This window comes from Varanus komodoensis, unplaced genomic scaffold (genome assembly GCF_004798865.1).
Source record: "Varanus komodoensis strain SLA01 unplaced genomic scaffold, ASM479886v1 scaffold79, whole genome shotgun sequence".
In the NCBI taxonomy this organism is placed as follows: Eukaryota; Metazoa; Chordata; class Lepidosauria; order Squamata; family Varanidae; genus Varanus; species Varanus komodoensis.
In genome coordinates this window covers 64,775-81,120 of record NW_025336467.1, presented here as the reverse complement: position 1 = coordinate 81,120, position 16,346 = coordinate 64,775, and the positions used below count along the sequence as shown (strand labels likewise).

Sequence of the window (16,346 nt, the reverse complement as noted above, 5' to 3'; positions counted from 1 at the left end):
CCGCGCCCGCCCCCGGCTGCCCCGCCGCGCAGTGCCCGCTCCGGCCAGGCGGCGTCGCTGCAGAGCGGCCGGCGGCCTTCCGCGCTCGCTCGCTCGCTCGCGTCCTCCGAGCGCACGGCTGCGCGGCGCCCGGGATGGCCAGACTGCCGGCGAGCGAGCCCAGGCGGCCGGCGCAGCCCCAGCAGCCGCCCCGCGCCTCCCCGATGAGCGGCGGCGGCGGCGGCATGAAGGACTTGGACGCCATCAAGCTCTTCGTGGGCCAGATCCCGCGCAACCTGGAGGAGAAGGACCTGAAGCCGCTCTTCGAGCAGTTCGGCCAGATCTACGAGCTCACGGTGCTCAAGGACCGCTACACCGGCATGCACAAGGGTGAGGCGGCGGCCTGCCCGCGCGCTCCCCGCGCCGCTCTGCCCCCCCGCGCCCCCCCCCCCCCCCCCCCCCCCGCGGCGCGTCCGCTCTGCTGCATCTCCACCCAGCCGCCCGCGCCCCCACGCGGCTGCCCCCCAGGGTCTGGTTTCTGCACCCCCGCCGCCGCCCCGCCGCCCGCACCCCTTTCGGGGCGCCTTCCCCTCACTCCCGGCGGCGCCTCCGACCGGCTCTTACGCCCTTTCTGCACGTTTTCCCCCGGGCTCTTCAACCTGTCACCATATTCTCATTTCACCGGCATCCTCGCCCTCCATCCTCTCCAGAGCATCAACCACCCTCTTTATTATTCCGGCCCCCTTCGGCCACCTCCCGGGAACGCATCCTGAGAGTGGTACCCATCTCCTCCCAGGCCCCTTGGCCCAATTACTGCCTTCAGGAAGACTGCAAGCATGTGCGAACCTTCCCCTAGTCCACCCCACTGCTGTTGCAGGCTGAAAGATTCGGGGTACGGATACAGCCAGGTTCTCCCTTGTTGCTCCATCACTATCATATCCATGCGTTTACTTCCGCCAAACCACATTCTCTGTCTCTGTTCATCCCCCACCGCCCGTCACTTTCCCATCTCTCTCCTGTTTCCCAAACCTCCTTCATGCATCAATTTATTTTCCTAGCCGTCAGCCCTCTCCCACCCCTCCCTGCCGATCCGTTCTTTAATGCTTTTGACAGAAGGGCTTGAACTCCCCCTGTGTGCAATTGCATTTTAATATGTGCGCTTTTACAAGCTAAAAAAGGGGGCAACAATACGGCTTTTGGCCTGCTCTCCCCAGGGCTGAACGCAGTTGCTCCGAAGCGGCTGCCGGGCCAGGCGGTTCGTTTGCCAAGAGCCGTGGTGGTCCCGGGAGCCATGCCTGTGATGGTTCCATGGCACAGGCTGCGCACTGGCCCTCTCCGTGCACTGTGTGAGCATGTGTGCATAAAACATGTGAGTGGGGCGTGTGCTTGAAGAGATGCTCGTCAGGCAGGGGGAAGTGTCCGAAGATGCTTCCAGCAGTTCTTAAAATGCAGGTGGTGAACCTGGTAGGAGCCCTGAAAGGAGCGTGTGCTCGTGCCATGCTCGTGCGGCACTTTTGCACAGTTCCTGGCTCTCTCCTGGGGGGAATCGTGTGCATGAAGAAAAACGGGGAGGTGGTCTAGCTTTCTGGATCCCCTGTGAGAAAGGCTGGGTGGTCACCTGTCCAGAGCCTCTCCTAGAAGGGCCAGTGTGTACCTGGACTTGCCTGATACATGGACGTGTGTCCAATTTTGGCACCACATTGCAAGGGGGATGTTTGGACCAACTGGAATAGGCTCAGAGGAAGGCAACAGGGATGGTTAAAATGAGACCTGCGAAGATAAGTTGAGGGGCAGGGGAGGTTTAGCCTTGAAGGCACCAGGAGGGAAGAGGCAGAGACATCCTGGATTATTTCAAATCTTAGAAGGTTTTTTTCTAGCACTGTCATGGAGTCAAGAGGATTAGATCTGAAGGACTTAAATTTCAGTGTGTGTGTGTGGAGGTAGATTTCGGTAGGCCATTAGGAGAATGGTAAGAGCACTGGGGACAATGGAATATTTTGCTGTGGTGGGGGCTTGCCTTGTTGGGAGGTCTTCAAGCAGAGGCTGGACAGCTCTTAGTTTCCAGCATCTAGCAGAGGGTTGGACTAGATGGCCTTCAGGTGACCCATCTCCATTGCCATATGTCTGTGTGCTTTCACCACTAAGTTCTTGGGTCTTACAGTATTTTGTTCTCTTGCCAGCCCAGATTCAGTGCCTGAAGGCAGAACCCTGCAATCTGCTTGTTATTCACTGTTACTGAACAGAAGCTCTAGAGGTTTGAAGAGCAAAACAAGTTTCCTTCCTGGGTCTAATTCTTCTTTACTGTCCAGGCTCAAGACCTTCTGACTACCATTTGAGGACATACCCATACGAACAAATCTGAAAGCCATTGCGCTGAAAATGGAGTCCTGGAATTCAGGAGATTTGGGTTCTAGTCCGCACTTGACGATGGAGCCCACTGGGTTACTCTGGGCCAGTCACAGACTTTCAGTCCAGCCAACCTCACAGGGTTGTTGTTGCAGGGGGAGAGCAGGTGAGGGAGAATGATGTCAGCTGCTTTGAGTTCTTTATAAAAAGGTGGGATAAAAGGTGGGGATCTAATAAATATATCATTTAAAGGGACAGCCTTAAAATGTATAAAGAATGGAGGAAAAGGTGGTTTTAAAAGGTTTAGGTCACAGAATCCTAAGCCACAAATAAATGTATAAAATTTATGTTGACTTCTATCTATATGCAAATTTAGAAATAATGACTAGGATTTCTTAAAATTCTATGCAAGGTGAACCTAGTGAACCATCTCCTCATCCAAATAATTTCAGACTAAAGACATTCCTGAATTTGCAGCTGATCCTAAATCAGCAACGTGTCTTTTTAAATCAGCAACACGTCCTTTTAAGATGTGCGGTCTCTTGTGTTGTGTCCCTGCTTCTTTCCCCACATGCCTTCATCTCTTTCTTTCCATCCTGTTGCAAAATTGCCCCCATCCCATGAAATTAAATTTAAAAGAAACTCTTCCATTGGCATCCATGCCAATCTCTTCAGGGGGTTAGCGATGCTTCCGGTGGTGGTGGGATTTCTGTTGCCCCTCTTGTGGTCTTGCACAGATAGGCCTGACCATTACATTTTGCTTGCTGTTGTTGCTAGTCATGAAGTTGTGACCGACCCATCGTGACCCCATGAACAACACTCCTGCAGGCCTTCCTGTCCTCCACCATCCCCTGGAGTCCACCCCACCCCAGCCCACACCCACTGCCCCCTGTGACCCCATCCAGCCACCACATCCTCTGCCGTCCCCTTCTTCTTTTGCCATCTATTGTTCCCAGCATCAGGCTCTTCTCCAGGGAGTCCTTCCTTCTCATTAGGTGGCCAAAGTGTTCGAGCTTCAGCTTCAGGATCTGGCCTTCTAGAGAGCAGTCAGGGTTGATCTCCTCTAGGACTGACCGGTTTGATCGCCTTGCGGTCCAAGGGACTCGCAGAGTCTCCTCCAGCACCACAATTCAAAGGCCTCAATTTTTCATCACTTAGCCTCCCTTATGTCCAACTCTCACAGCCATATATTGTTGTTGTTAGTTGCAAAGTCATGCCTGGCCCATCGTGACCCCATGGACAACATTCCTCCAGGCTCTGCTTTTCTCCACCGTCCCCCGGAGCCCAGCTAAGCTCACGCCGCCTTCAGTGAACCCATCCAGCCCCCTCATCCTCTGCCGCCCCCTTCTTCTGCCTTCCATCATTCCCAGCATCAGGGTCTTCTCCAGGGAGTCCTTCCTTCTCATTAGGTGGCCAAGGCATTTGAGTTTCATCTACGGGATCTGGCCTTCTAAAGAGCAGTCAGGGTGGATCTCCTCTAGGACTGACCGGTTTGATTGCCTTGCGGTCCTAGGGACTCGCAGGAGTCTCCTCCAGCACCACAATCCAAAGATCTCAATTCTTCGGCGATCAGCCTTCCTTATGGTCCAGCTCTCACAGCCATACATTGCAACTGGTTTATTCAGAGCCAGTGTGGTGTTGTGGTTAAGAGCATGGGACTGGGACTCAGATGATCCGGGTTCGAGTCCCCACTCAGCCATGGAGCCAACTGGGGGACTCTGGGCCAGTCACAGACTCTCAGCCCAACCTACCTCACAGGGTTGTTGTTGTGGGGATAAGATGGAGGAGGAGAATGATGTAAGCTGCCTTGAGCCCTTTGTAGGAAAAAGGCAGGATATAAATCGAAATAATCAATCCATCAATCAATCAATATCCTGGTATTATTTGTGTGGAGAAGAGCTCTGTACAACAGGTTCTTGGGGCAGCACCAGCTGACCTTAAAATGGAACAACCCTATTGCAAAGGGTAGACTAAAGGGCTGAAGACATAATTGTATCACAAGTGAAATCTTAGGAGCTCCTGACCCTCAAGGGCAGCAGGATTTCCAGCTTTCCGAAATGAAGATCCGGCATCCTGGGTCCTGGGGCTCCAAAGGCTGAGCCCTGCCCCCTTTGCAGCCAGGCACCTCTCCAAGGCTTGCAGGAGGAAGGAGTCTGGGGTCTTTCCATGCACCATTTCCTACTGCTGCTCTATCCTCCTTTCTCACCACTCCGTGGTTCTTTATTTATCTTTAGATGATAGGAAAACTCTTTGTTTATTTATTGCCTAGCTGAGGCTCTCTGGGCAGTTCCCAAAAGTTAAAAATAAGCAAACATTCTGAAGACATGCAGATTAATTTAAAAGAATAAAACTGTTTGCAGTTACAATTCTGCATAGTAGCATGGCAGTGCTGCAGAATTACATGGAACATGTAGAAAACAAGGTGAAAAGTGCATTATCTAAACCCTGGGGACATAAAAAGATCTTTACCTGGTGTGGGAAAGAATTCGAAGTAGGCTCCAGGCACACCTCTTTGGGAGGCGCTTCTGCTAGCCCCCCTCCCATTTCCTTTGAAGGGGGGGGTGCTTCTGGAGAAGAGCTCCAGAATATGACCTCAGGGTCTCCGTAGGTACATTTGGGGTGGGTGGGGGGATAACCTGGCCCCAAGCTCCGAATGGTAACACTAGCCCTTGGAATCCAGGTGGGTCTTGCCAACAGCTAATAAGCCAGTCCTTGGCTGCCTTGTTTTGGATCAGCTGAAATTTGGGATGTTGCAAAGTGGGGGGCACTCAGCCCCGCAGTCCATGCATAGGATGGGTGAAGATCCCATGACTGGAGACTTACGTGCAGCGAAGGTGGGGATGGGGATAAGATGGCACCCCAAACCAGTTAAAACAGATGCTAACCCATTTAAAAATGCAATGCAAAGCCAATTGAATAAAGTTCCTTTTTTGAAAAATGAGTTAAAGCTGGTTAAGAAATAAAATGTGGGTTAAAAAAACCCTGTGAATAGCAGAGATTAAGGGTACCACCCTAGGAAAGTTTTAACAGAAGAAGGGATTTGCTGCTTTGTTGAGCTGGCTGGGGCATGCTGGGAACTGTATTTTATTTCCTCCTCCTCCTCCTCCACCCCCACCCCCACCCTATTTTGTATTATGTTTTTATTTAAATAAAAAATTTCAACCTAAAAAAAAAATTCAACCTATTTTATCCCACTTTTTTTTAAAGAGCTCAACGTGGCTTACAACATTCTCCACCTCCTGTTTACATTCTCATCCTCACAACAACAACCTTGTAAGGTAGGCTGGGCTGAGAGTCCAGGACTGGCCCAAAGTCACCCATCTGGCTCCATGGCTGAGTGGGGACTTGAACCCAGGTCGCCTGAGTCCCAGTCCCATGCTCTTCACCACTACACCACACTTGCAAGTTGTGCATAGGATTACACCTGAAGCTGGCAAAGATTTTAAACGACTTCATATGCTCTCGTCATCCTTGTCACAACTCTCTTGTGAGGTTGGCCAGAGGGGATGACGCCAATTGCTCTTTGCAGAGGTGGGGACTGACAAGGGTGTAACATCTCCAGGCCTCCCCCGTGTGGCTGAACTCCAGATGGGTTTTTGACAATCCCTATTTTACTGTTGCCTCGTTGCACGAAGCTTCCAAGCAAGAGTATTGTCTTCCCTTTCCAAAGCTTTGCTCGCATCTTTCCCTCCAATGGGAACATTTTAAAGGGCATTATGGGCAGGCTTGGGTGTCAGGTTTGGAGGTCCTGGGCAAGCAACTCGCCATGGTGACCTCTCTTTCCCTGAAGCTCCCTTCTCAGTGCCAGGGCCCCAGCAGATTCTTCTCGTCATCCCCTTCCACATCTTGGCTTGCTGCAGTGGCAGAAAGTCCAGAGCAAAGCCCTGGCATCCCCTGCCCCTCTGTCTTCTGGGCAGGTGGGCATGGAGGTTTCATTGATGCAAAGAAGGGGCAACTTAGGAAGGCCCAGCCTGGGGTATGGATCTTGGGTACAACGACCCGCTTCACAAGTCAAGCTGGGTGGTCGCCTTCAAATCGGCCACCCTGGGGGAATCCAGGGCAGGTTTGGATGGCACACCAGTTCCTTGTGGGTAGCTCCTCCAGGCTGAATTTCTGAAAAATGGGACACAAGTGTATTGAGTGAACTATACACATGGACACAAACTTCTTAACGCTGGTGGCTATTTGTCAGTGAGAGTTGTCTTGTTTGGGTTTGTTTGTGGTGGTCCGCCTTTCACTGGAGGTGCTTCGGCAGGGATGGGATGGACAATTGCAAGGATGCGACGGTGGCAAGAATGGGGTTGGACTAGATGACCTCTGAGGTCCTTTCCATCAGCTCTGCTGTTCTCAGATCTGCATCAGTTGTGGGTGGGGTGGCGAAGGTCAGCCTTCATGATCCGGTAGTGGATTGTAGCAAGGCAACGGCACTTGCTCTCCTTCTGATCTTTTTTTAACGCAGAGAACAAATGCCACCTCAGGTTTTAAATTTGTGCAGGACAAGCCGTTGTTGAGGAAACGAATATAGCTTCTTACAGACATCATGAGCATCTTCAGCAGTCTGCAGGAGGTTGTTGGAGGGCAGGTTTTCGTTGTTTGTCAGTGGGGTTTTTATATGGGTCTCTGTCTTGACCAGCTCCAGAGTGGGGATGGTTTACCTGCATCTGAAATGTTATAATAATAATAATCTGTAGACTGAGGCAGCTGCTTTAGTTGGTGAATATTGGGATTGGATGTCAGCAGATCCTTTCATGGGCAGAGACAAAGGCGTAGAACCAAAATACCTGCATAACTTAGCTGAAAGCTCTCAGGAATTCAGCTTTTCTCTGGGTGACTCTGGGCCAGTCACAGACTCTCAGCCTGACCTACCTCACAGGGTCGTTGTTGTGGGGATGAGATTGTAAGCAGGAGGAGGGGAATCCTGTCAGCCATGCTGAGTTCTTATGAAAAAAGGTGGGGTATTTTATGCATCCAGTAAATAAATTTAGGAGAGACGATTGTGGATGGGGGAAATGAGGGGAAAGGTGGAAAACCAATGCTTGCTGATTTGGGGAAAATGCTGAGCTGGGGGAAGGGGCTTATCAGCTTGAAGAGACCACCCCCAGCAGGGTAGATGTGTTTCCTGGGGCTACGTTTCTGTCCCTCTGCCTTGTAGAACAGACTAGACATTAGTTCCCTGGGCCAGTTATCAAACGGACCGCAAAATCTAACCTGAAAGGGGTGGGTGTTTTGCCACGATGGGGTGGGTACTTGGTTTGAGAGATTAAGGCTGGGTGGGATCTAATTTTTGTAAAAGAAGGTGTTTTGAGTGAAGTGGTTGGAACTTCCTTGCCTTCCTCCTCCCCCCCCCCCCAAGATTTTATATAATTTTTTTCCTGCAACCACATTTTGAATATGGTGCTCCAGTCGCCTCCTTTGGAAAATGACATTTTAGGGGAGTAAGAATGCAGGGTTCTGAATAAACACCCCTACATTTTGATCCTATCCTTCTTTCAAGGAACTGAAAATTCTTCTCCCACCCCCATTTTATCCTCACAACAATCCTGCGAGGTAGATTGGGCTAGGAAATAACAGTTGTTCTGAGGTTACCTAGGCAGTTTTGCAGCTGAGTGGAGATGTGAACCCGAGTCTCACTGTTCTTGGTTGGACACTCTAACCCTGCCTATTTGGGCTGGCCAGAATGATGGGAGTTGCAGTCCCCCACCTCTGGAAAGGAAAGGCAGCTTTGACCTTTAGCATTAGACCTTGCTGGCTTGTTGACTGAGACTTTAACCCTGGGTGAAGTTGGTAAAAGAAGCAGTGCTTTTCCTTCCAGTAGCCAGGTTTCTCTCCACCTCCTCTCTTGGCCATCGAAGCCTCTCTCTACCTTGCTTGCTCCAGCTGGTGAGTGGGTTGCAACTCACAGATGGTGCCTAGCTCATGGAAAAACCTGTTCCATTTCTCATGTCCATGAACCCTGCCTTGCTCAGGAAATGGGAGACCATAAGGAACGGGATATTTAGAGGAAATCTGTGTGTGTTTGGGAGGGTGTGTTTGCTCCACCCCCTCCCCTTTTCCTCTGAGCCTCAAGGTGGAAAAATTAGAAATTTGGGGGTGGGGGGAAAACCTGTCTCAAAAATGTGTTCGAAACTGCTGTTGGAAGCTGCATTAGAGTAAGAAGTACTTGAAAACACGGTGTCTTAATGTCTTCTTGTGGTGTGCTCTGGAGCAGAGGTGTTGTGTGCATGGGGTTATCCTCCCAGCAAGAATGGACCATAACCACCCCTGTAATGGGTGTAGCGAAGAAAAGGTGGCAGAGGAAGAGGAGAGCAGGTAGATGGCATGGCTTGTACAGAGAAAATGTGTTGGAAAAAGAGGATCCTGGGAGCAGAGAAGGGGGGACTGATGGCTCACATTTGCCCGTGGCCCCTCTCTCCATAAAGTAGCATTGTCAGTTGCTTGTTTACAGAGCAAGCCACACTTTAAGCCCAGAATCTGGCCCCTGAAATGGGATGGCCTTTGTTGAACCCTCCCTCAGACTCCTCTGGCTTGTTGGATGTTTGGAGATCAGTGAAAGCACCTCCCCTGTTCCAAGGCCAAAGAGCTCCCACGTCACTTGGCGCAAACCTTTCCAGAGTCCTTTGTGAAGCGCACGGAGCTGCCACAACCCCATCCTTCGTCCACTGCTTGGGCGGCTTCCTTGCTTCCAGGCCTCATTCAGAGCAGAGCAGAGCGACTTGAGGGGCTGCCTCGGGCAGGGGCATTGAACCTCACGTCTGTGCACTGCATCAGCATACCTGCAGTTTCCCGGGAAGCTGCACCAACCCACCTTGCTTGGTGCTCTCTTGGCTTTTCCACATTTCCCAAAGGCTCAACTAAAGGTAGGAGCAGTTTTAAGCTCAAAGATGCTGCAGTGTCTGACCTCACTCCTTTTGCCTTTGATCCTGCCTTCCTTTGGAGTGCACCCCCACCCCCCGCGAGCTTTTCTGTCCTAGGATTTGTGCCTTAGTCTGGAGAGGCTCCTTATACCTGGCCTTTGCCCATCTTGCTCCTGCCAGAGCATTAGTATCCTTGGCACATGTTTTGGAACTGTCTTCCTGAGCAGGTAGAATTAGCCACCTCCCAGCTGTCTTTCATGTGGGGCTGAAAGACGCTTTCATGTCAGGGAGGTTTTAACCAAGCAAGACGAGTTGGCATTGATGTCCTGCTTTTTGTGTATTGTCTGGCTGTGTGAGAATGAGACTGGCTCATTTCCTTGGGCTTCGGTGCTTTGTTTATTGCCGTGGTGCTGTTATTAATATTGCTGAAAGTGGCTGGTGCAGTTTGGAAGGGAGCTGATCAATGTCTTAAGTAAATCAGAATGCCTGAAATCCATGATGCTCCAAAGAAAAGCCAAGAATAAGAAGCAACGAAATGTTGCAGTGGAGCCTCTCTTAATGGGAGTGTTAATATGCCAGCCATGCCCTCTTCTAGGGTGCTATTCCATGGGATGGGGCCAGCCATTTTTCTGGGTCTCAGCATGCTCAGACCTCTCTGGGCTGGGTAGAAGGAGATTAGGTAATTTTCCAAAGGCTTGTTGCACTTCTGCAAACCTCAGGACCCCTCCAAGCAAGGAGTGTGTTGTTACTTTCCTCTTGTTTCTCCGTGGCTCCATTTCTCTTGGCACTCTCCAACGGAGATCAGTATTAGAGGGGGTGATGAAAATTTCAGGCAGTTCTGAAGGACATCTTCACTGGAATAGAGCGGGGTTGAAAAGCTGTGAGTCAACCGAACCCACTCCTGTTTATCCATAGTACTGGCTGGATATGAAAAGTGACTTTTCTCAAGAATGATGGTGCTTGACAATAAACATATTTATTCCTTCTACTTTTTCCCCCTCTCGAGAGCTTGTTCTGCCTGAAATACTGGGGTTTCTGTTTCCAGTCATTTTGAAAACAAGTGCAATGTTTCAGTGTTCCGTTAGTTCCACTCTCCCTGCCAGGCAAAGTCCAAGATAACACCCAGGAAGGCGCTTCTATTTCTACCCAGGTGTTGGGTTTTATTCTAGACCCTGATGACAAACCCATCTTTTAACTGACATAGGAACCACAAGCAGGGTGTTCATGGGGGAAAGCCAAGGGTTTTAGAAATGAAACTTCTTTTAGGGAGAAAAACCCTTAAAAGAGATAAGGGGTGGGGGAATCAAGAACCCCAGACTTCCAGAAGGGGCTGAATATGGCTGAGGGGCCCATGAACTGCTTCAACTCAAAGATGGAACTTACAAACCACCCAGAGGCTGTTCTCTCCTCTTTGAACCCTGCAGGCTTCTGTTGCATCACTGTTTTTTTATCCCTACTGCAAAAATTCTGTGAAGGGAAAAAGCCAGAATAGCTCCGTTTGGTTGGTAACATTAGGAGCAATCCATTAGGAAGAGCCCAGGGGAAGAGGTATGGTTGTCTGAAACCCCAGAAAAAAACTCTCTGTGCTGCAAAAAACAGAAAAAAACCCTCTTTGCTCCTGCATGTGGTTCCTATGTCTATGCTGCAAAATTTTGTTGTGCAGGTTACCTGCTTGTTTATCTTTGCTTCAGCTTAGGAAAGAATAAAGGTTTTCCTGGACAGAGTGAGAAAAGAGTCAAAAAGTTATGTTTGGCAAGGATGGGTAGACTTATGGGATCTCCTTTGTTGGTTGTTTGGTTGTTGTCGTTTTGCAAGAGCCATCAGACCCGGGGAATTTTGGCTACGGGGTGGAATAGATATGAAATGAATAAATAATCCACCAGCTAGATCTGGGTGTAAAATATTGACAAATAAAGGAAAAGGAAAAGCACAGAGGAATGCGTTTGTTATTCACATTGTTATGCATATTCTCTTGACATTAGGGGAAAACCTTTTATAGATAAGTTACAAACAGAGAAAAAGGCAAATAAACATTTTGCACAAGTTATTTGAACACATTCTGTACAGAATCTTCAAGTGGCTGTCATCATTTGTACAAACTCTTCATAATTTACTTGACCATCACCATCAAAGCTTCTCTAATCACCTCATCCACTTCTTCATCCACTAATTTCTCTCCCAAGATTTGTTATCATATGATGAAGATGGGTCAGTATTTTACAGAGCAAATGTGGTGGATCAGGACTGAGGAGATCTGGGTTCTACTCCCCACTCAGCCTTGAAGCTCGTGGCCTCTTGGCCAAGCCCACCTCACAGGGTTGTTGTGAAGCGGGAGGGATGATGCAAAAGTCCCTTTGAGTTCTCTGCAGGGAAAAGTGTATTGATTTATTTAACTCTGTTGTATACTGTTGCACTAGCCCCATGGTGAGCTAGGTGTTCCTTCCTAAGCAAGACAGCTCTCCAGCGCTTCTTGTAAGCTCCTTTATTCTACATAGAAGTCTCTAAGTATACACAAGCCTCTGAGCATACATAAAGTGATGCTTATGAACCCTTTGAGGCCTGTCTCGGGAAGGAGGGGTGCTGTGGAACCGGGGGTGCCTGTGTTCTGCACTTTGAGCCCCCAATTGCGCCAGCCTGTGGGTTCATCCTGAGAGGTGGACATTATCCATGTGCCCCTTTTCCCAATCTCCTCCCTCAGGAAATGTTTGTCCTTTTTCTCCTTCGTTCCCACAGGTGGGGTGGGGTGGGGGGGGACTGAGCCCCATGGCTGTCCTTGAGCTGCCTGTGTCCAGAGCAGGCTCGGACTGGCACTGCAGGGGAGTGTGCAGCTGCCGGCCTCTCTCTCACAACAACAGTTCTGTTATCAGAGTGTGAACGCCGCACCCCGTCTGGGACAGCCAGCTCCCCAGCAGCCCCCAACTCGGAGCTATCAGTCCCACCAAAACAGGCTGCTCCTCTCACGTCCCTCGCAATCAATCTTACCTGCATGCTCATGCAGCGCTCTGGAAGGTTTGCATAAGCTGGGGTGGAAGTCCTCAGCTCAGGATTTTGTTGGGCACCAGTCCCAGAATCAGCACAAGTGGCCAGGTGTCCTCTGCTATGGAGAAGGGCAGGACAGACCCCTGGTCAATTTCCCATTCCCCAATTTATGTATTTATTAGAATTATACCCTGCTTTATTTCTTGCAAAGATCTCAAAGCATCTTGTGTAATTCTCTTGCTGCTCTCAGTCTTATCCCCACAACAACAACAACCCTGAGAGATACAAGTCCCAGAAAATCTCCTCAGAGGCTGCTGGACTTCCATGGATGTCAGCAGTGCCATTTGGGTGGGCATGCCATGCCTAAAATTGAGGAAGAAAAGGAAAAATATTAATTGTATGCAATGTTGGTAGAGTTTCAAGACTCGTTGCTTGTTGTGATGTGTAAAACAACCCTGCAAGGTAGTCTTGTGTTAGGATCCCTCATACTGCAGAGGAGTGAGATTGAGCCAGTATAGCTTATCAAAGGCTGGGGAGTGGAAGAGGTGAAGTTTGAACTGAGGTTTCATGATTTGGGATGAACCTAGTGTGACTATGCCATCTTGCAATGCTAATTTTCAGAGTGCAGGCAGTCCTGAAATTCTGCACGGCCTTCCCTCCAGTCGAAAAATCCGGGCAACGGTGTTGATCTGTATCAGCCAACCCATTCCAGCTGTTCTCATTTCCACCAGGAGCAGGGCTTAAATGGGTTTTAATTTCGTATTCCAGGCTGAGTCAGTGCCACATACTCTGCATGACAACAAGAAAAATGATCATGGCTGGGAAAATTCATTGCTATTGTGAGGAAAGCCACTTGGCTTGGAGGGAACCAGGACATCAAAGGGGTGGCGGCAGCACATTTGGGGATGTAAAAAAGGGCGGCGTGTCGTTGAGAACTCTTTCCATTGGCTGTTGTGTTTTTGTACACTCAGCATTTGTGGGAAAATGGCACTTGTCCATAAGCAGAGTGCTTGCATTTGGATCCATATTTGCTGGTGAATAGACTTTCAGGGCAGGGAGTTGTTGTTGCTGTTGTTGCTGTGGTTGTTGTTGTTGTTGATGATATTTCTGTACTGCCCAACGGCTGAAACTCTCTGGTGCATGGTTACCGTGTGAGCAGCTATTGTGACTAAAAGAGCAATGAAAAGAATAAGGTGCTTGGAGGTGCCAAAGGGCAATTCTTGGGGAAAGAGTAACCAGATTCTGTACGTATTTAGCATTCTGTTTCGCCGCTTTCTGTTGGCAGTGTGTCACCTCCTACTTGCCGTAGAAGTGAGGCGATGAATACTGATTCCCACCCTCACTCTCTGTATGGTTGCCACACACACACAGCCCTGCTTACCGTCAAAAAGACTTGTGGTCCAATCCTCAGTCATTCCAGGGGACGATGAAGTAGAAGGAAACATTTAAATTGGAGTGCTGTGAGCATCTCTCTGTGGCATGGAGGTTAAATAGGTGGCTATGTTGCACCAGGAGAGTTAGAGAGCTCTAGCCCAGTTTGGAACTGAGGGGTCCTTGGAGGCCATCAAGTCCAGCCCCATGCTCATGGCAGGGTCAGCACTCCACAAAACGGCCGCAGCAGCTGCCCCTACCTGGGTGCCCTCCAGTTGCCTGGGGCTATAGCTGCGGCCAGCACTGGTCCCTGGCCCAAAACATACAGAGGGTGCCAGGAAAAATGAATTCCAGCATTGCTGTGTTGGCAGGCAATCAGCAGTCTGTTGATGAAATGCTTGCAGCAAACAAGTGTTCATTCCCACCCAAGGTGGTCTGTTCGGCCACTGGACGCCTCGTACTTAACATTCCCTGAAATATACACTTCCCTGCCCACTGGTTCCACTCTTGCCCTCCAGGGCACGGTGCCCACTTCTGATTTTTTCCAGTTGCTGTTGGTGCATTCCCAGTAGGGAAGGACAGATTTGGTCGAACCTGTTCCACCTCTGTTCTGCAGAACGACAGGTGTCTTTTCTTTCATCCTTTGCTTGATGGCAAAATCAGAATTTAGGAATGTGCAAGAATTTCATTCCATGAGCACTAATTTCCACTGTCACTGGTGTGCATTAGTGCATGTGAGGCTTTGTGCTCCCCCTTAACCAAACCAACCCAACCCAACCCAACCCAAACCAAACCACTCAAAAAAATCTTGTTCTCAGAAAAAAACAAAAACAGTTCAGTTCATGGCGCTTTGTATGAATTTGATTTGTTTGTCAGATTTCTCTGACAGGCCTAATTCTAACTGCTAACCACAGTCACTGCCAGGAATGGAACCTCCATTTTTTGTAGCAGTCTACCTGAGAATTAAATAGTGTGGTGGAGGGGAGAATAATCAATGTCTTTCTCTTGCTTTTCAAAAAGTGACGCATAGCCTGCAGGGTTCAATTACTGATCGATTTTCTTCTGAGATGATGGGAGTTGTAGTCACATCTTGAGCAGTAGTTCTTGAAATTGGGTGAGAGCATGGACAAATTCATGGAGGATAAGGTCAGGTGGATACTAGCCAGGATAGCTAGTGAGCTTTTTGGGTCTGGGGTACCAACCCCTAAGTTGGCCACTCCTTCCTTGGAGGTACTTGCCCAGCTGCTGCAGGAACATGGATTCTGGACTTCATAATCTGTCCCATGCATGTCCATCATGATAGCAAAATGCACAGGGAACCTCTTGCCAGGTTGCCAAACACTGGGGGCAAGAAACATGCTCTGCCTTGTGTATGTATGCATTTAATTTATTTCCCACCTTTTTCTGTCTAAGGAACTCATGATTAACATGTTTCTCCTCCTCCTGCTCTCAGTCTTAACCTCACAACAACAACCCTGAGAGGGAGGCTGGGCTGAGAGTCTGTGACTGGCCCGAAGTCCCCAGAGGGCTCTGTGGCCGAGCGGGTCTAGAACCCAGGTTGCCAGAGTCCCAGACCACTACACCCCCCTGGCAATAGGGTTGACCCGAATTCATTTAGCTGGCTGTGGAGGGAATCAGGCTGCTGTGTAAGTGGGACTGATCCTGCCTGGTGCTCAAGTCCCTTCTGCAGTGGCCTGCTTGGTGGGTTTTTTGGACAGGTGAGGCAAAGTCTTTCCAGATTTGTGTAGTGTGTAAAGAGGCACATCCTGGCAGGTGTGTGTGCCTGAGCGAGCAGAGTGGGGCGTAAACATGAAGGGAGGTGGAAGTCCAGAATGGAATCAGAGACAGTGCGGAAACTTCTGTGCATGCAGGCTGGCTATTGTCTCTCAGCTGCTGCATTTTGTCTCTGCTGCAGGTTGTGCTTTCCTGACTTACTGTGCCCGAGATTCTGCCATCAAAGCTCAGATGGCTCTGCACGAGCAGAAAACACTTCCGGGGGTAAGTTTGGGCGGTTTTGAGACTCTCCAGGCAGCAGCTCTGCTCGTTTTCCTCTCAGGGAAGGGAAATGTTATACCATATGCTGTAGTGTCATGTGTGAAATGGTAAAACCGTGCGCTGGAAGTGTCGGACTACAAATCCCATCATCCCAATCCAATATGGCTGTTCTTCCACTCCGGTAACTTTTTGCAAAGTTTAGAAGCGTGAGAAAAGCCATAGGAATGGGCTTGGCTCTTCATCTGTGCTTGTGGCTACAGATCACAAAGTGTTGTAGCATGTAATACGCCTGTTTGGGGCTTCATCCATGTCTTTACTAAGCCTTTACCCATCCTCTTCCTCCCTAACCCAGTTTTCTGTTCTCCTCAGTTTCTGTTCTCTTCTGCCAAAGAGTCAGCATTTCTAGTTATGGGATGACGATGGAGAAAAAAGCATACAACACGTCACTCCAAAATACCGAAACATAACTGCTTTCGAACCCAGCACCCTCCCTGCCCCGGCCTTGAGTTACGTTTAGCAGGAGATTTTAACTTGGTCCGTGTGTGATCAGGACTCTTCCATGATCAAAAACAGGAGCTGCTGAGAGGTTTCCTTGGTATTGTTCCACTAAAGTTAAGTGCTGTTTGTGGTTCAACACAGCAGAGCGATCCTAGAATTCCACTGTGGGGGAAGGGGAGAGAAGGCAGCCAGGCTGGCATATTGCATCAACAGTCTTGGTTTTCTGGCCTATATCTTCCCTAATTTTCCTTCTTGAACGTGTGCATTGCTAGGGCTGCCAGCCCTGTTTGCAACTCAGCTGGCCTTTGCTTCCACCATGAATGT

At 49.5% G+C, this 16,346-nt stretch overlaps 1 protein-coding gene across 1 annotated transcript in view; it reads left to right on the top strand.

Moving 5' to 3' along the window:
* Positions 1-224: 224 nt before the first annotated feature.
* Positions 225-16,346, top strand: part of CELF5 (CUGBP Elav-like family member 5) — a 51,778-nt gene continuing 35,656 nt past the window's right edge. Inside the window, exons 1-2 of the mRNA XM_044453422.1 lie at positions 225-369; positions 15,445-15,527. Coding sequence (XP_044309357.1) covers positions 225-369; positions 15,445-15,527 — 228 coding nt within the window. The remainder of the gene's footprint in view (positions 370-15,444; positions 15,528-16,346) is intronic.